The 19,653-nt window shown below is 48.5% G+C and overlaps 1 protein-coding gene across 1 annotated transcript; it reads right to left on the bottom strand.

Moving 5' to 3' along the window:
- Window positions 1-301: 301 nt before the first annotated feature.
- si:ch211-223a10.1 (putative ZDHHC-type palmitoyltransferase 6) lies at window positions 302-17,554 on the bottom strand. The gene is made up of 10 exons (XM_007904579.2): window positions 17,385-17,554; window positions 13,927-14,062; window positions 12,610-12,720; window positions 10,781-10,913; window positions 10,255-10,433; window positions 8,451-8,524; window positions 7,096-7,258; window positions 5,466-5,548; window positions 4,154-4,344; window positions 302-2,035 (listed from the first exon to the last, which is right to left on the bottom strand). The coding sequence occupies exons 1-10, from the start codon at window positions 17,500-17,502 to the stop codon at window positions 1,523-1,525; spliced, it is 1,701 nt and encodes a 566-aa protein (XP_007902770.2). The 5' UTR covers window positions 17,503-17,554; the 3' UTR covers window positions 302-1,522.
- Between the last annotated feature and the right edge of the window lie 2,099 nt (window positions 17,555-19,653).

The following is a 19,653-nucleotide window of genomic DNA, read 5'->3' as shown; positions in this document are numbered from 1 at the left end:
TTTTGCAGCTTTAATGACAGGTTTTACACACATTAATATCAATATCGGTATCTGACAACATGGAGCGTAACGTAGCCTGGATTTGACCGGCTGAGTGAGCGGTCTATTTACACCTGTCTTTCTGATAACTTACTATTGTAGATTTGCCTGCGTGGCTAACAAGGGACTGTACGTTTCATGAAGCGCTTTGAGACGTCTCAACCTCGTGACAAGGCGCTATATCAAATGCAGAGATTATTATTATTATTTCATTTCCGCCCCCCCCACCCCCCACTGTGTTTTCAACCATTCTCTCCCCCCCCCCCACCACCACTGAATTCTCTTCCAAAACCCCTCAATGTCGCTCTTTCCTCCGCTTTCAAAAATCCGTCTTAAAAACCTTCTTTGACCACATTTGCTCCCACCAACCCCTCACCACACCCCCATTCCCACCTCCCACCCGGTTCTTTCTAAAGCCGTCTCCTGTAGTCTCCTACAACGCGAGGTGCCGTGTGAGTGAAACTTGTGGCAGATTGCAAAGAAATCAGAGCTACCCCACTCTCTGCAAGTTTACTAACCCCTTCCCCGCCCCCCCCCCCCCACACACACAAACACACGCACACCCACACCATTTTGGAGGAAAGGGATAAAACCTGCACTTCTAAACCTACTGAGGTGCAACAGTAGGCACAACACGATGGTGTCAAGATCATTAGATGAAGTGAGTTTAAAAAAAGGCTATGAGTTGTCACAAAGCATGAAAAAAAAAGCTCCACATGCTTAAGACAGAGTTTTTGATCAACGTTTGGCCCTTGTGGTTTAGTGATCGCCTCACTTCCCCCAAAGCTAAACACCGAGGCTAAAACTTCATCCCTGTCAAGCCCTCTAAGGCGGCCTCCTAAGTGTCTCGAAGGTGTTGCATAAATCTAAATTGTGGTCTCCGCAAAATCGCAGAGTCTCCTCCGAAAACAGCGATCAGCCGAGATATTTTAGGCCTTATCAGCTGATTTTAGCATTTGCTTAAAAACAACCTAACTCTCACTTCAGCTCACTGCTTCCCTATTTTCTGAAACCAGAGTGTGGTCGCTATTTGTGCTTTCCTACGCCACGTGGCTTCTTGTTGAACCTGTCCAAAAAGTCTGCAGTTAGGGTTTTGTTCTGTGCACTGAGGCAATCACACCGCATTTACAGACACTCTCGTGTGCTGCATTCTGACACGTTTACTGACACGTTTGTGTCGTGCCTACGTTGAACAACACGTAGACCTCAGTAGGTATAGAACAGCCGTGCTCGGAGAGCAGACAGGAGATGCATGTGAAGATCTTGTGGAAACTTGATTGAACAAAACTTTAAATGAACAAGTCCTTCCGTACAAACCCACTGTCTAACCTCTTCCCCTTTCATCTCGCTCTGCTCACTGCCTTTCTTCCCTTGGGGAGCGGAACTACGCATAGACCAAAAAGCTCACAACTCGGAGATTGGCAAAAAGGATTTGTGTCGGTGAAGAAATCCCAGGTAAATGGCTACCAGCTCGTATCGATCGCTACTCGTTTCTTCGCTGCTCCAGGCAGGACCCAACGAACAATGGCTGCTGCCTCAGCTTAAAATCCGCCACGGAATTTGTTCTGCAGACCCTTCCCGGCCAGGAGAAAGGAAAGACATTTTTGCAGCGACGTTCCCACGTGCAGGAGGCGGCACCAGTCTTATCCCTGAAGGTGGTGGTGGAGCAGATGGAGATGGTGTCCAGCTGGTCCTTGAGAAGCACCATCTCCCACACGGCGGTGGCCAGGTTCATGAGGGCGAGTCCCAGGACCCAGGCCTCCACCTCCAGCACGGCCGACACAACCTCCAGCTCCAGGCCGTAGCGCAGCCACAGGGAGTAGAGGGCAGAGGCGGCGAAGACCAGGTGGGTGAGGAGCACCTCCATGATGAAGAAGACAAAGAGGCGGCGGTTGCTTTTGGCCACGCAGGTCATCAGGAAAAGGCAGTGGTGGTCGAAGTTCACCATGCACGATTCACACAGCTTGCAGTGCTTGGCTCCCTCGGGCTGGATGATCTAAAAGGGAACAACGTGAAGGGAACATGTACTGCGGGTAAAGCCCCCACTTCCCCATCCCCTCTGCTACCCCGTGTGAAGTTCTGTATAAATGCAAGTTGTTGTTGCCAATCTGGTGGCCTGTTATGTGCCTGGGACATGATTTGCGGCTCACCAGGGATGGTGGTAAAACAACAAAAACCTCGCTGTTCTTCCAAGGACCAGCTTCCAAATTCAGACTGAATTCCCTCAATTGTGCGCAATCCCCAATTCCAGTTATCCTCGCATTTTCGCCCACAGAATACACAGTCGATCCACTTTACAGTCTAATCCTGTGAACTGCTTTGACCCGTCTCGACAATGTGATAAGGTGCAATGATTGTATTATTTCTATTATTATCATTAGTGTTTGACGCAGCGCCTTTCACATCAGAGGGACCTCTCAAAGCGCTTCACAGGATTTACTGTGAAGTGGAGTGACTGTGTACTTTGTGGGCGAAACGTGGCAGCCAACTGGCAGAGCAGTATCCCACAAGCAGCCGTGGAATGAGTGACCACTTTTTTTATTTGAAGATATTACTCCCGGAAACTGATCCGCCAATCAACTAACGACCAAGTTCCTATTTTTCCTGCTCGGTAAACAAGAGCGATGTGGAGTAATGGAACTTGCCTAAGGTTTCGCCGCCTACTGGGAATCAAACTCAGGTCCTCTCACTTGCGAGGCGAGCACTCTAACCACTAGGGACTGCACACTTGCTGTTAACATTGATGGAGCGGACCAGGGTGGGGTGGTATTACTAAAGGATAACAGGCGAGATTTGAAGACAGATAAAGAGTGGGCGAAACAGAGGAGTAGAGAGAGGATATTCCAGAAGGCAAGGGCGTAAAATCTGAGCAATTTTGGTTGCACGCCTGATCTTATTACAAGGCTACCCAGCCGCACAGTGGGGTCAGCTCTCTGTTTCGGACCACTGCAGCCATCGACTGCTACTTTCTGATTTCAGCTTCTTTCGTTTCCCATCTCTAGTGAATGCCTCAGCACAACACTGAGCGGCCCATTTGTTAGCAGTGAACCATGAGCTCAGTGACTGCCGATCTCAGTCAGGCCCCACGAAAAACCAGTGAAGGGAGGTGATGTGGTTTCCCTTTCCAGACTCCGCTCCCTGTGAAATGCAGAGCCAGTCTGCACCAAACTCAAACCTCCTTGTCAGCAGATTATAATAATATCATCATAATAGTCCTTACGTTTCATACAGCGCCTTATCACGTCGTTGAGACGTCTCAAAGCGTTTCACAGAATATAGTGTAAAGTGAATTGACTGTGAATTTTGTGGGCGAAACACGGCAGCCAATTGCGCACAGCAGTGTCCCACAAACAGTCGTGGATTGAGACACTAAATTCTTTTTTTGAAAACCATCTGCCAATTGACTAACAACCGGGTTCCTACTTAACTGCTAGGTAAACAGAGGCGTGTGGAGAAAGGGAACTGGGAACTTGCCTAAGGTTTCGCCCTGCTCAGGAATCGAACCTGGGTCCTCTCGCTTGTGAGACGAATGCTCTAACCACTGAGCTACAGGACTCCACACTAACCAACTTGATTAGCTGCCGCTGTCTAAATTTCATTTTAATCAGCCAAAACTGGCCTGATTGTAGGGCCGCAGGCAGCGGGAAAACAAAGCAAGTTAATCCCGGTACACGATTCAATGCAATAATAATAATAATCCTTGCGCTTGATACAGGGCTTACTGTAAAGTGCAGTGACCCTCTATTATGTTGGCGATCACGCCAGACAATTATACCACAAACAGCTATGAAATGAATGGGCAGTTTCATCCCCAGTTTTATATGGCAATTGTGGACAATTGTAACTCCCTTCTCTTTTTGATTGGTGCTAAAACTTGACAGCCGGGACCTCAGATGTATTCAAAGGATGGCAACTTCAGAACTCTCTCTCTCACTCACTTTCTCTATCTCTGTCCCCCTCTTCTCTGCCCTTAAGGCTGCTCAGTACCTTTGCTTTCAACTACACGTCTAACAAAGTGTGCTCTGGGACGCATCCTGAGTGAAGGGCGCTAGACAAATGCAAGTCGTTGTTATTGTTGCACTCACGTACGTGTCTTTGCAATGCATCAACTTACCTCACAGTAGATGCAGAAACTAGAAGGGTTTTGATTCGCTTCAACTAGCTCAGTGACAGTCGAGTACGTGGGCTCACAGTCGGATTTCTCCATTCGGCCGGGGTCCCTGGTTAACAGTTCCTTCAACATCCAGAGCAGGAGAGAGGCCAGCCCCGTCATAGCGAAGAGCAGTAGACTTGCTGGCCACAACTGTAGCAACAGTTAAGGTTGTTTCCAAACTCTCGGCCTCAAACACGACCTCGCGGTCGATTACTCACGGAATTCGTATCACTTGACGTGACCCGTGCCGAGTCCAAGAGGCAGACAAACTGCTTAAATCGTAGAAAATCCGATTTAATCAACGATCGGCGCGAATTAATGCCGCCGCTAAACGCACGTGCGCCGACGCCTCGAGACCTCGTTTCCCACGGTTCAGTGATGCGTCTCGACCCCTCGCCGCGTGCGCACTTGCCCGCGAGCGACGGAACGGCGAGAAATTGAGTCATTCTGCGCGAGTAATGACGGGTACGGACGTCATTTCCCTTAATTCAGTGCAGCCGATCAGTGCTGGAGTAATGGAGGACAGGGGAGTGGAGTTACAAGTTAGGAAGCGATTGATACGAGTTGTTCAAAGAAATTAAGTGGTTTTGATAGAAAACTGAATGGGACTCGGGTGAGTGTACGACTTAGGTGGTTATATGATTTATATAGGTAAGACTTGTGCGTGTTTTACTCCTATCTCTGTGACCTGCTAACGCCATATTTGACCGGTCTTCTCCCCCCGCTCAGCAGGCTCTGGGCTGGTCCACGTCACCTGTCTGGCCCGCCCTACCCTCGCCGGACGAGCCTTCAGCCTCTCTGCCCCCACCCTCTGCAACTCCACCCCACACTCCCTTTGCCTTGCACCTTCCCATGTTTCCTTCAAGGCTTGTCTCAAGACGCCTCCTCTTCGATCGCTCTCCTAACTCCCACATGAGAGGTGCTATAGATGAAGCGCCTATTAAGTGAGGAGGATACCTCAAAAAGCTTCATAGGATTGTTTGTAATGTCCAATCACCAAGGTAGGCGAATGCGGCAGCAAAATTTTACACACAGCAATGTCCCACAGACAGCCTGAAGTTAGTGACCAGTCTTTATCTGGGGGATTTGTTGGCCAGGACACCAGGAGAAACTGCCTTCTCTCTTTGAACCCTGCCACGGGGAACACCTGAATAGGCAGATGGGTCCTTGGTTTAATCTCTCATCTGAAGGACGGCACCTCCAACAATGCAGCAACCTCCACACAACACTGCGTTAGCCTGCAATCTGGTAAATACAATGCGCTGAAGGATATCTGGGAGGATCTTAGAATAGAAGCAGTACAAAGAGTGGAAGATGCCAGAAGCAAAGGTCCCCAGGTAGATGGGGTTGGGTAACCTGCAACAAAAGAGAACACATAAATAGTGGAGTGTGATTGTTGCATTAGGACATGCGATAACACTTGTTGTAGCATCTGTCGCATCGGCATCAATGCAATTCGCACAGGCTAGGGATAGGGAGGAAGCTGTGGAAACTGTGTGACTGAAAGCACCACGCTGATGGTCGCAGAGGGAGGGATGGCCCAAGGCCACGGAGGGATCTGAACACGAGGGCGAGAGATCCTGAATTCGATCTGCTGGGAGATGGGGAGCCAGTGGAGCCGGGGGAGGGGGAGGGGGTTGGGTTGCGGAGCCTGGGGTGGGAGAGGACACGGGCTGCTGTGTTCTGGATGGCCTACAGGCTGCATTGGGGAGGAGGAGCTGGGAGCAAACAGTCGAGTTGGTAACTGATCTCTCTAACCCCTGAGGGTGACAGTAATGTCTCGGCACATCTTTTTTGTTTTAATTGAAATGAGGAACCGCTCCCTAAGCGGCGTCCGGTCTCAATGCACTGACTGTAACAAGGGGTCACTGCCCAAGTTCAGCCCTGTGTTGTGTTGGCTAACTCGCTTTACTTAGTTCTGCCAGTTCCAGCTTCTACACAAGCAATCTTGCCACCGGCTCAGAACGATGTCCGGCTGTTCATCGAGACCCGCATTAGGACTCAGAGCTCACAGTTTAAGCTGCCAGTCCGGTGCGGTACTGAAGAGAGAGAGAGACGCATAGCCAGAGGTGACGTCCTTTGGAACGATGTATTCAACTGAAATCCCACCTTTGTGTTAGGTTGTTATTCGAGATCCATCTTACACCGATAGATTATTCCGTTATAATAATCCTTGCATTTGATATAGCATCTTATCACTTTGTTGAGACGTCTCAAAGTGCTTCATTGAATATATTGTACATTTTCAGGATCCTCCACGGTTAAGCGCTCCGCGATGCTTCCCAGCATGAAGGCCGCAATATAACTGCAAGTTGTTGCTGTTGTTGTAAAGTGGATTGACTGTGTATTTTGTTGATGAAACACGGCAGCCAATTAAGCATAGCAGTGTCCCACAGTTGCGGATCGAGTTACCAATTTGTTTTTGAGGGATTGTTACCCCAGAAAGCAACTGGGTTCCTGCTTACTGCTAGGTAAAAAGAGGCGTGTGGAGTATGGAAACTTGCCCTAGGTTTTGCCCTGCCTGAGAATCTAACCCCGGGTGCTCTCGCTTGCGAGGCGAGGCGCTAACCACTACGCTACAGGACTCCACAAAGTTATGAAGTTGTAACAAAGAGATGGTCCGGTTTTATCAGGTGCAACCAAACACACTAAACATAGACACAGGTTATAAAAAGCTTCAAAGTTCCTCTGTAAACAATAATAATAATCCTTGCATTTGGTATAGCACTTTATCACGTCTTCGAGACATCTCAAAGCGCTATAAACAGGATCCTTCCAGGGTCTCACGTGGCTCAGTGTCTCCCCGTATTATATGCGAAGTGCATTAGAAAGTGTCTGTATGGTACTGCAGGATACAATGCTCGCACCGACCCTGAGCTACCTGCGCAGAGCGAGACACTTACCTGGATAAAGTGGAGGTTCGGTGGTACTGAAAGAACACTGTCTTAGCCAGAAAGGCGAAGGAAAGTGCACTGAAGATCCCACCGTAGTTTCCAAAGTAGCTGGCCAGCAGAAACACAAGTGAACTGGAGATGCCAGGGAAAAGCAGGGAGCCATAGTACAGACCTGCAAACATTGGAGCCGTCAGATACAGCAACAGTATCATAAGATTATTATTAATAATAATAATCCTTGCATTTGAATTAGTGCCTTATCACATGGTTGAGATGTCTGAAAGCGCTTCACAGAATGTATTGTAAAGTGGATTGGCTGTGTATTTTGTGAGCAAAACAACAGTGTAAGGGATCCTGTGTCTGAAGTGCGTATTCTGTTCGAGGCGCAGGGAAATTTCCATGTGTAGGTGGAACAGTGTCTGGTCCGGATATTCTTAATCAAGTCGCTGGGTTAAGAATTAATTGCTCTGTGTCAGACGCCCAGCTGACAAATACAACACTCCCTTGAACCCTGTTCAGTTGCTGGCTTTGTGGAAAATCAAGGCCCATTGATGGTGGTGGAGCATCTGGGATAAATGTGTGATCTGTGATGATCAATTTTCACCGGTGGGGGGAGGGAGGTAGGGTGGGAGAAGAGACACGCACTTGTTTTGAGGAATTTTGCTCTTCGAGACACAGTCAAGTGAGATTCTGTGCTGTTACATTGCTGCCCCACTGAGGTAGCTGGAAGAATGACTCTGCCAGACAACAGCACTCGCTGGTTTGTTCCCCATTATAATAATGCTTGCATTTCTGATATAGCAGTTTACCACGTCAAGATGTCTCAAAGCGCTTCAGAGAATATACTGTAAAGCGAATCGACTTGTGTATTTTGTGGGCAAAACACAGCAACCAATTGCACACAGCAGCGTCCCACAAACAGCCTTGGAGTGAGTGATCAATTTTACTTGGGGCTTGTTGGCCAGGACACTGGAAGAGAGAAACTCCCTTCTCGTTTCCAATAATGATAAGGGATCTTTGACATCCACCTGAACACAAGTCCACTTGAACCACTGGGACTGACTTAGGCAAGTCCTTCCCGTTCTCACTTGCTTATTGCCGACTAACCAAAAAGTGAAATAGCGGTGAATACTCATCTTCGCATCTGACATAGCGCCTTATTGTCTCAAAACGCTTCACACAAAATTACTGCCAAGTGTAGTGACTGTGTACATTGTAGGCGAACACAGCGGACGATAACGTGCACAGCAATGTCCCGCAAACAACCTCAAAGCTGGGGTATTGTTGGCCAGGACATAGATACAAGCCAATAGTTGAATGCTTCTGGCATGCATTAACTCGACCATTAAAACAAAAAGCATTACCAATGGGCTCCTCAGGCTTCCTGTTCTGTGGTTTCTTACTGAACTTATTTAAAAGTTTTGCCGTCTCCTTGTGCCTGTAAGAAACATGTGGCTGTGAACAGTCAGAGGTAAAAAAAAAACATCCGCACACAGATTTCTTGCTTTAACTCGCTGCTCAGTGGGCGAACTCTGAACGCTGTAGTAACAACAATAATAATAATCCTTGCTTTTGATAAAGCGCCTTTCATGCCGGGAGGATGCCTCGAAGCGCTTCACAGGATTTACCGTAAAGTGTAGTGACTGTGTACCTGTCGGGGAACTTGGCTGCCGATTTGCACACAGCGATGTCCTACCATCAAGCATAAAGTGAACAACCAACTCTATCTATGGGGGATTGTTGGCCAGGACTTCAGGAAAAACTCCCTTCTATTTTGGGGCAAGATCTGTTCCCGTTCTCGCTTCTGCTCTTTCAGTTCAAGTTCAAGATTCTTAACCATTCAGTCAGATCTCTGTTCAGTGCGTTGCCTACTCACTGCTCCGTGTCTGAACAGAGAAGTATATTGAGGGAGTCGACATTTCTACATTCAGCCTTGACATTGGGGCCAAGAACATGATGTTGATGGCCCTGATCAGCACAAGACGGAGAGAAGGGAGTCGGGTGGTAGCAGTGAACCAGAACAGACCATTGCTTCTCCTACCCCCTTGTGGTCCCTTGTTGTTCTTGCCCTCCTTCTGAGAACTTTCTCTGTGAAAATCCCAAATCTATCCCAACGTGTTCTTGGTTTAACCACGTGGACTCGGCTGTTGATTTGCACACAGCAACGTCCTACCATCAGGCATAAACTGAATGACCAACTCTATCTGGGGGGTTTTGTTGGCCAGGACACCGGGAGAAACTCCCTTCTATTTTGAGGGGAGATCTTGAACACTCTCTCCCTGTGGAGTCCTGTAGCTCAGTGGTTAGAGCACTCACCTCGTAAACGAGAGGACCTGGGTTCGATTCCCTGCAGTGAAACGTTGGGCAAGTTTCCTCACTCCACACACCTCTGTTTACCCAGCAGTAAGTAAGAACTCGGTTGCTAATTGATTGGGAGATCGCTTTTCTGGGGGGTAATAATCCCTTCAAAAATAAAATAATAATAATAATAAATTGGTGACTCAGTCCATGACTGTTTGGGGGGCATTGCTGTGCACAATTGGCTGCCGGGTTTTACCCACAATACACAGGCAGTTCATTTGACAGTATCTTCCGTGAAGCGCTTTGAGACATTTCGAAGATGTGATAAGGCGTTGTACCAAATGCTGGGATTATTATTATTGTCAGTATAATAATAATCACTAGGTGGCGCTGTGTTTCTCCTTTCTCCTCTCCCTTGGTTCACAAAATCGCAAAATAATAATATTAATAATAATAATAATCCTTGCATTTGATATAGCGCTTTTCACGTCTTCTCGACGTCTCAAAGCGCTTCACAGAATATGCTGTAAAGTGAATTGACCGGATATTTGTGGGCGAAACGCGGCATCCAATTGCGCACTGCAGATTGAAAATGACCAGTTTATTATTGTGTTTGTTTTTGGAGGGATTATTATTAGGCGTGTGGAGTAAGGAAACTTGCCCAAGGTTTTGCCCTGACCTGCCTGGGATAATAACCATAATAATCCCTGGATTTGATAAGAGCGCCTCTCACAGCGCTTCACAGCGTACACCGTAAAGTAGTTTCGACTGCGCGTTCTGCGAGTGACACACACAGTGGCGAGGGAGACGCTGCCACACACTGAACGTCAACCAGCACTAATCTTGTCGAACGGCCGTGAAACACACCTGTAGGTACTTCCTTGGTTTGCGAGATCTATTGGCGTGCGTCCGTCCTTATTCCGCACGTGGAGCACTGAGAAACCACCGACCCTCATAAAGAGCAGGCATATGGTTGAAGCTCCTGTGTGAGCGGCTGTGTGCATGGGAGTCATACCCAAGGCATCAGTGGCTGTCGCCGGGCATCTCTGCAAAGCACATGGCGTTAGTCTGGGACGCTGCTAAAAAACAGCGATACTTGCATTGGATCTACTTGCATTATTTCTTGATTTAAAAAGAAGAATTATTCTGTATATTAAAATATCCAGATTAGATTTGCAGGTTATTACTTGATGGGCTGCAATATTTAATAATAATAATAATAATCATCGTCATCATCCTTGCGTTTGATACGGTGCTTTTCACGTTGGGAGGATGTCTCAAAGCGCTTCACGGGATTTACTGTAAAAGCGCAATGACTGCGTGTCTCGGTTGAACTCGGCTGCTGATTTGCACGTAGCAATGTCCTCCCATCGAGGGTAAAGTTCTCACTCACCGCCTCTCTCAGCAGATACTTCACTACGTTATCGTTGCCCGTTATCGTTGCCATGTGCAGGGGAGTCAACTGGAGTTTGTCGGTGTCACGGAAACTGAAGCGGCCCATTTCCTCCAGATAGCGGATGGTGGCTCTGTCAACAAGGGACGACATCGGGAGGCAAGGGTCAGATGTGAGCGTGAGACTGAACTGGACTGGCCTTGACAAACGTTTGCTTAAACTGCTGTTTAACGTTTAGTTTCATTCATTCATTTTATTGTTTAATGTTTTAATTACATTTTTAATGTTTTAAATGGAATGATTGATTGATTGATTGATTTAATGTTTAGTGGGTTCCTGCTGTGACGTCAAGTCGGGAGGGAGGGGTGGTGAGGTAGGCTTTCAGGTGCGATCTGATAAAAGGAGAAGGAGAGAGAGGCAAGGCGGAGGGATTGAGGGAGAGAGTTTCAAAGTTTCGGGGGCGTAGTGGCTGAAAGCACGGCTGCCGATGGTGGAACAGAAGGGACGAGGGACAAGCAGGAGGCTGGAGCCACCTGTGCAGAGGCGGCAGGTGGCGGAGCAGGGAATAAACAGGCAAGAATATCAAAAGTGTACGGGGAGCGGGCAGGGAGTTCGAGTGGATAGCTCCAATCTCTGAGCTCATATTAACTGACTTCTTGTCGCTGTAAATTGCTATGTTTCTCTGCGCTGTAAACACAACACTCCCACAGGAATCGAACAGTGATCCGGAGTCATTTCACGATGGAACCTTCATCGCTGGCACAGTAGAAAGTTATGTTTTTTGACTGCCGCTGCACTTGAAAGGACGTTTGCCAGGAAGGGAGGGAGGGGAGCCTGTTGGAGTGTTGGAAATGGTCGCTGTCCGTATAAAATCACCTACGGGGCCGCCTGTTGGACCACCCTGGCTTAGTTTGTGCGGCACAGAGCGGAATCCAACCGGAAACCTTCTGGTCTGTTCAGTTTTTCTGCCAATATCCTGCCTTTACCACAAGGTTACCCGAGGGCCACATGCGACAGTATCATCTTCTGTGTACAGAATGTATCGATTAATTGTGCTTGAAAAGTGAAATGAACTTTGCCTGATGACAGGTAACGTTGTCATTGATTTTGTCCAGTTACTAACACCGCAGATTAGGTTTTGTGCTGTTCAACATTTTTCTCCTTCCCCCCCACCACCACCAGAGACATCGGTGATTTTCTTTCTCTAGAGATGTGACTTATTTTTGGGGGTCCAACTCCATATGGACTTTCTTCTTCTTCTTAATAATATTATTATTGTTGTAGACCGGACTCGATTAATTTATACCGCAGTTGTACGCAGCTTCACAAATTCTGGGATATAAATGTACTCAGAAATTTTAAAAAATAACAATCCAAAAATAATTTGGTCACTCAATCCACGACTGTTTGTGGGACGCTGCTGTGCGCAATTGGCTGCCGCGTTTCACCCACCAAACAAAGAGTCAATTCACTTGACAGTATAGACTGTGAAGCGCTTTGAGACGCCTCGAAGGCATGGTAAGGCGCTGTATCAAATGCAAGGATTATTATTATTATTATTATTCCTGTTAGGCTGAATTTGTCCTTATGTTATTCGCTCCCCATCCCCCAGAGGATTGAGTTCAAGATCCTCGTCCTCACTTTTAAGGCCCTCCACGTTCTTGCCTACTTTTGAATCTGTGTCTGATGCCCACATTGCGCAATATGCTGCAATGTACACACGGTTGAACATACAAGGTCCCACACGTGACACACGTGTTCCCGCATGCTGCGCAATACACGCGGTCCTGCATATAACTGCCCGATCCGGGCCGGCCCCGAGTACTCACATGCTCCCACCACACACGGCGTGATGCAGCGCAGACTTCCCCTGGTCATCCAGAGCCAGCACGTTAGCTCCTTCCTTCACCATCCGGTGAATGATGTGCAGTTGCCCACGCCTGAAAACATCAACAGGTGGAGGAGGGAGAGGGGAGGATGGAGTATAAAGATAATAATCCCCCGCCCCCCGCCCCGCAGATAAAAATCGATCAACGCTCTCTCTCACGAACCGACTGCATTTATTTATACATAAAGCGCCTTAAGGCTCAGGATGAACAGTTTGCGGATTTGGTCAAGGCTCCTGCCTTGGCTTCGCCCTGCGTTTAAGAACGGAGAAGCCTCTTTGTAACCCATCAGGGCTTTTCTGCAGGCAGGCAGGCGGGCTGAGCAACCAGAAACTTTACGTTGCCGCCCACTTGCAGTCTTGCCTCGGCTTCTGCTTTCAACGGGGCTCAGCTTCCTATCAGCGGCAGCGAAGTAAACACTGGCCGAGTCAGGGTCCGGTGCTGCTGTTCTCTCTCTCCCTGTTCACGCTGGAAGTTTTACAGCCGTACCTTCACCCCAAACCAAACCAAACCGCAATTTCAACGAGAAGCCGAACAAAGAGTTTGAGCTCAAGGAAGCCTTTCGTTCTTTGAAACGTGCGTCAAAATCTACAACCGAATAAATACTTTCGCCATCTTATTCTTCTGTGGATGCTGCATTCATTCCGCATATCCCGTCCAATCCCCGGGTGGTGTGTTCACCGGCTGCACGACTGTGCGTGTGTGTGTGTGTATAAACGTGGGGCGTAAACCTGTGCAAATTTACTGTATAAATCAGCGTCAGGTTGCGGGTTCGCGCCCCGCATTGGGAGTTGAGCTCGCGGTCGAGACTGACGCTCGGTGCTGCATTGTCGAAGATGCCGTCTTAGGTGGACGTTAAAGACCCCACGAAAAGGGACCTCCTGATGCGTTCCTCGTGAGACATAACGCGCGCAAACCGCTTATGTTGTTTGCACGTTTTACACCAATTACCCGTGAAGCTCTTACAATAATAATCATAATAATGATCCTTGTGTTTGATATAGCGCCTTATCACATCAACGAGTGAACGGTAGCACCTCCGACAATGCAGAGCCCAGACGTTAGGCCTTTTACTTATCGTGTGTTCCCCCGAGCATTTATTCCAGACAATCCTGTCCTACTCTGAAGACATTTCACCCCACTGGATAAACAGCAGAGAAACCTCCCCCTCCCTCCCCCCCCCCCCCCACCCCACACACACACAGCTACTCAGCGTGATGGTTTCGACGGGGCGCGACGCGCAGCGAAACACGGACTCGCCTGCACGCAAAGTGGAAGGGGGTCTCTCCCGCGTCGCTCGGCACGTTGAGGTCTGCTCCGTGGTCAATGAAGAGGAACGCCAGCTGTTTGTTCCCTCTGTAGGTGGCGTGGTGAAGGGGCGTGAACCCGTTCCAGCCTTCGGGAATCGGAACACAAAGAAGGTAGTTACCGTCACAACCATATAACAAGCTACAGTCCCTTTCGGGCCGACGGGGATCTTCGAACGAGCCCCCATTCCCAGTCCCCATTCCCTCGCTTTCCCCACACCCCTGGAATTTACTCCTGTTTGGATACCTAACGAGATCCCCTTTGGAAAGCTAATGTGGATGCTGCCTTAACCACCGCTTCCGGCAAAGGGCATTCCACGTCCCAACCGCTCGGTGTGAAAACAAAATCTTCTGGTCTCTCCAGTTCCCGACCTCGTTCACCTACAAAACACAGTCACTACACTTTACAGCAAACCCTCTGAAGCACTTTGAGACATCCTCCTGACGTGAGAAGTGCCACAGCAGACGCAAGGAACTCTTATAGAGTATTATTAATCCTGCAAAGCACATGTTTTACAAGTTTATTACGACGTGATAAGGCACTACATCAAACAAAAAGGATTATTATTAATAGCTAACCCTTTCCGGAGCTAGATTCGCAGTGTGCATCAGATTGGTTCAATTGGTGTCACCCTCGCCTCTGGGTCAAAAGATTGTGGAAACCGACAGAAACTCTCATCTCTTGTCAAACCAGTTACAAGGTCTCTAATCTGCGCCCGAACAGCAGACAGGACCTCGGTTTAATGTAATTGGAGGATAGCAAATTGAATTAGTTCATGTTTTAACCCACCCTTCTCCCACCCCCCACTCTCTTTCCTCCCTTTTCTCCCCACCTGCCCCTGTGATACGTCCTTCAGAAGCAAAGAGCATTGCCACCTTGTGGAGAAATTGCAAATGTTCTTACGATAATAATCCTTGCATTGGGTATCGCGACTTAGCACAGGAAATGTCTCAAAAGCGCCTCACAGGATTTATTGTGGAATGCAGGGATTTGTGGGCAAATTTGGCGCTGAATTTAAAACTGTCTATTGGGTTTTGACAGGACTTGCTGATGTGTCATTAACCTGCTTATGGAGTTGGTGGGTGGGGTGGAGGGAAGTCAAAATAATGGGTATTCCTAAAACGCAAGTCATTAATTTATTTAAAGAATGGGTTTAAAATGTGCTTTGCCTTAGGCCCAGACCTCCGCGCTGATCTCACAATTCCACCACATGAGCGCGCAATCCTTTGCAATCGACGGCATCACATCAATAGGTGTTTTTTTTTTTAGCGAAAACGATTTACAAGCCAAACTGAGCAAGTGCGCGTGTTTGACTTGGGTGTGTGTTTGCGTGTAATATTAATTCTTGCATTTGATAGAGCGACTTTTATCACCTCGTTGTGACATCTCAAAGCGCTTCACGTATTGAGGGTGAAACACAGCAGCCAATTGCATGTTTGTATGTGTGTGTTTTGTGTTTGTATTTGTATGAATGTGTATTTGGATCCCTACTTCTCTGACCTCCTCATTCCCTAATCCACTACCTGGTGCCTCTGATCGACCGGCACCCCCTCCTGCTCGTCCCTCGCACCCTCCGCCCCACCATAGGAGGTTGCGCTTTCAGCCACTAAGCCCCGAAACACTGGAACACTCTCCCTCAATCCCTCCGCCTTCACCCACCACTCTCCCCTTTTTCAAATCCCGCCTGAAGACCTTCCTCTTCGACCGTGCTTACGGCCGTCTCCCCCCCCCCAAACCCCCACCCCTGGCTCGGAGTCAGGCCCTACCACTGTTAAGAGCTCTGAAATATTACTCTGCATGGAGAACGCTATATAAGTGCAAGTTGCTGTTGTATGTATGTTTTTCTTTGTTTTGTGTATAGGTTTTGTGTGCATGAGGGTGTGTGCGTGAGTGTGCGTGTGCGTGAGTGTGCGTGTGCGTGAGTGTGCGTGTGCGTGTGCGTGAGTGTGCGTGAGGGTGTGTGTGTGCGTAGGTTTTGTGTGTGAGGGTGTGCGTGAGGGTGTGTGTGTGTGAGGGTGTGCGTGAGGGTGTGTGTGCGTAGGTTTTGTGTGTGAGGGTGTGCGTGAGGGGTGTGTGTGTGTGTAGGTTTTGTGTGTGAGGGTGTGCGTGAGGGGGTGTGTGTAGGTTTTGTGTGTATGAGGGTGTGTGTGTGTAGGTTTTGTGTGTGAGGGTGTGCGTGAGGATGTGTGTGTGTGTAGGTTTTGTGTGTGAGGGTGTGCGTGAGGGGGTGTGTGTGTAGGTTTTGTGTGTATGAGGGTGTGTGTGTGTAGGTTTTGTGTGTGAGGGTGTGCGTGAGGGTGTGTGTGTGTGTAGGTTTTGTGTGTGTGAGGGTGTGTGTGTGTAGGTTTTCTGTGAGGGTGCGTGTGTGCATGAGGGTGTATGTGAGTATGCGTGTGTAGGTCTTGTGCGTGAGGGTGTGCGTGAGGGGTGTGTGTGTGTGTAGGTTTTGTGTGTGAGGGTGTGCGTGAGGGGGTGTGTGTGTGTAGGTTTTGTGTGTGTGAGGGTGTGTGTGTGTAGGTTTTATGTGTGTGAGGGTGTGCGTGAGGGGGTGTGTGTGTAGGTTTTGTGTGTGTGAGGGTGTGCGTGAGGGTGTGTGTGTGTGTAGGTTTTGTGTGTGAGGGTGTGTGTGTGTGTGTAGGTTTATGTGTGTGAGGGTGTGCGTGAGGGGTGTGTGTATGTAGGTTTTGTGCGTGAGGGTGTGCGTGAGGGTGTGTGTGTGTAGGTTTTCTGTGAGGGTGCGTGTGTGCATGAGGGTGTATGTGTGTGTGCGTGTGTAGGTCTTGTGTGTGAGGGTGTGCGTGAGGGTGTATGTGTGTGTGCGTGTGTAGGTCTTGTGTGTGAGGGTGTGCGTGAGGGTGTATGTGAGTGTGCGTGTGTAGGTCTTGTGTGTGAGGGTGTGCGTGAGGGTGTATGTGAGTGTGCGTGTGTAGGTCTTGTGTGTGAGGGTGTGCGTGAGGGTGTACGTGAGGGTGTACGTGAGGATGTGTAGGCTTTGTGCGTGAGGGTGTGCGTGAGGGTGTGTAGGCTTTGTGCGTGAGGGTGTGCGTGAGGGTGTGTAGGCTTTGTGCGTGAGGGTGTGCGTGAGGGTGTGTGTGTGTGTAGGTTTTGTGTGTATGAGGGTGTGTGTGTGTAGGTTTTGTGTGTGAGGGTGTGCGTGAGGGGGTGTGTGTGTGTAGGTTTTGTGCGTGAGGGTGTGTGTGTAGGTTTTCTGTGAGGGTGTGTGTGTGCGTGAGGGTGTACGTGAGTGTGCGTGTGTAGGTCTTGTGCGTGAGGGTGTGCGTGAGGGTGTGTAGGCTTTGTGCGTGAGGGTGCGTGCCATGTAAGGCAGAGTAAGAGCGGGGGTGGTGGGGCTCTTGTCAACCCGACAGCCCTACTGTTGGCCGCTGTGACTGCTGCTGCTGCTGCGGTACCTCTGGCGCTGAGCGGAGCGCGGTCACGGTGGAGCCAGCGAGCGCACGCCTCGGCATCTCCCCTCTGTAGCGCCTCGGCGAAGCCGGCGGCGTGAGGCTGGGGGGCTACGGGCAGCATGTCTCCGGGCGGGGACGGAGGCCAGACTCCAGCCTCGGCTCCGAACCTGGGATCAGCCCTGCCCCGGCCGCACGGAAATCCTGCTGGAGAATCCGGACACTGTGTTTGCAGGATTTTATTCCGGGCAAAACAAGTCAGGCGGTCGGCTGGCTTTTTTATTCTCTCTCTCTCTCTCTCTCTCTCTCTCCCTCTCTCTTTCGAAATCTTGTCTTGAAAATGTCAAAAGTCTGGGAAAGAGGTGTTTCGAAAGAGGATACCTCGGAAATTTTTTTGCATCGTGTTTTATGGCAGTTGGCTGACTCTGCCTCGTAGGGTTTTTTTTTGAAACGTGCAAAGTTCCACATTTTGATGCTGTCATGTTAATTTGTGTTTTTTTTCTTCTTCTTCCCCCCCTCCCCACCCCCACCCCCCACCCCCCACCCCCCCCCTGCTTTTTCTTTAGCTGAACATGCCGCATACTTATGCCCTGTTTCTTAGCAGAGGTGCCTTTGGTAGGTGCCTCTGTGTGTGAGTGTGTGTGTGTGTGTGTGTGTGTGTGTGTGTGTGTGTTTAACCCTTTGGGGCCTGAAATTCCGACTGTTAATGTTTCGTCTTCAAGCGTCTGAAGGAAGAATCAGTGCATTTGATGTTGCGCCTTTTCACATCGGGGGTGGGATGAGATGTTCAACTGAAGTCCCGCTGAATAAAAAAGTTAACGATCCCGCAACACCATTCGAAAAGAAATGGGCGTTTCTCCCAGTGTCCTGGCCGACAATCCTGCAAATAAAAATTGGTCACTCGCTTCACAGCTGTTTGTTTGTGTGCAAATTGGCTTCTGCGTTCACCTATTAAAACACACAATCACTGCACCTTACATTAAATCCTGTGAAGCGCTTTTGAGACATCCTTGCAAGGATTATTAAGGTTGTAATATGACTGATGTGTGTGTTGCATATGCAACGTGAGAAGTGGGCGAATATCGGTAATTTATAGGGTGAGGACAAACACATACAAGAGCTGCCGAGGACGTATCTGTTTCCTAGACATTTAGGTTCGTCAGTCGTAGACTGAGGAGAAGATCATCAGAAACGTCCATTCAGTCAGTCAGTGCAAAGGAACTTTCCAAATTTCCTGCAGAACTGAGCGTGCGGCCTTCGATCTAATGTGCTCCTGGAAACTGATAGCTTCTGTGTTGTTACGACTATTGCCTGGAACGGGGTGATGTGCGTTAATGTGGCCGGTACAGACTTGATGGGCCGAGTGGCCTTATTCTGTATTGTATGTACTATGAGTCTATGTATATAAGGGAAAACCTTGATAGGTACAAGAGGGAGAAAGATCTAGAGGGATTTAGGTGAGGGCAATATTTGGAGTGGAGTCTTGTGTAGAGTATAAACAGGCACAAGGGGCTGAGTGGCCTATTTCAAGGTTGTGATAATATTTATAATCCTTGGATTTGACTCCGTCTTTCACTCCAGGACGTAGCAAAGCGCTTCACAGAATATTACCGTAAAATGCAGTGACTGTGTAGTTCGAAGCCGAATGCCAATTTGCGCCCAGCAATCTCCAAATTCAACCGGATTCTTTCAAATGTAAAATCTTGGGACAGAGGCATAAGGGAAAAACTAACAGTGACACCGTTTACATTGTTTTTTTTAAAATTCTTGAACAATGAATGAAAGAACGAACGAAAGAACGAACGAAAAAGAAAGAAATTTGCGAGTGGAGCTCAGATGACCTCAGCATTGCTGGTCTTTCCGATGTATTCTGACACAACTATGAAAGTGAAGGGGTGGGGGGGAAAGAGGGAGGCAGTCAATTCATTCAAGTTCTGCAAAACGAAATGGAACTCTTTTCACAAGATCATAAGGTCGGTTCGGAAGAAGGAGACACTTCAGCCCATAACACCCTCCCTACCGGCCCCATCATCGCGTCAAGCTGTTTTTTATATAAGTTCAGTGTCCTGGCTTCAACCACCCTTACTGGTAATCTGGTTCAGTTGTTGATTATCGTCTGAGTAAAGAAACATTTCCTGCTGTCTGTCCTAAAATTGCCCTTCACAATTCAAAACCCATTTCCTCTTTTACTATCTTGTTGCATCTTAAGGCCCTCATCTGGATTTACTTTTTTTAAAATCCCACTGATAATTGCAGCCACTTTTGTTAACGTCCA

The sequence above is a fragment of the Callorhinchus milii genome, unplaced genomic scaffold (assembly GCF_018977255.1).
Source record: "Callorhinchus milii isolate IMCB2004 unplaced genomic scaffold, IMCB_Cmil_1.0 Scaffold7, whole genome shotgun sequence".
NCBI lineage: Eukaryota > Metazoa > Chordata > Chondrichthyes > Chimaeriformes > Callorhinchidae > Callorhinchus > Callorhinchus milii.
Note: the sequence above shows the minus strand (reverse complement) of the source record. Positions and strands in the feature narration are given on the sequence as shown.

What these genes read in the sequence shown, in the direction of transcription:
- si:ch211-223a10.1 (XM_007904579.2), bottom strand. Translation starts at nt 17,502, where the DNA reads ATGCTGCCCGTAGCCCCCCAGCCTCACGCCGCCGGCTTCGCCGAGGCG. An exon ending in CGCTCCGCTCAGCGCCAGAG is followed by an intron (nt 14,063 to 17,384) that starts GTACCGCAGCAG and finishes CGATTCCCGAAG; the next exon opens with GCTGGAACGGGTTCACGCCC. An exon ending in GCCGTGTGTGGTGGGAGCAT is followed by an intron (nt 10,914 to 12,609) that starts GTGAGTACTCGG and finishes CCTTGTTGACAG; the next exon opens with AGCCACCATCCGCTATCTGG.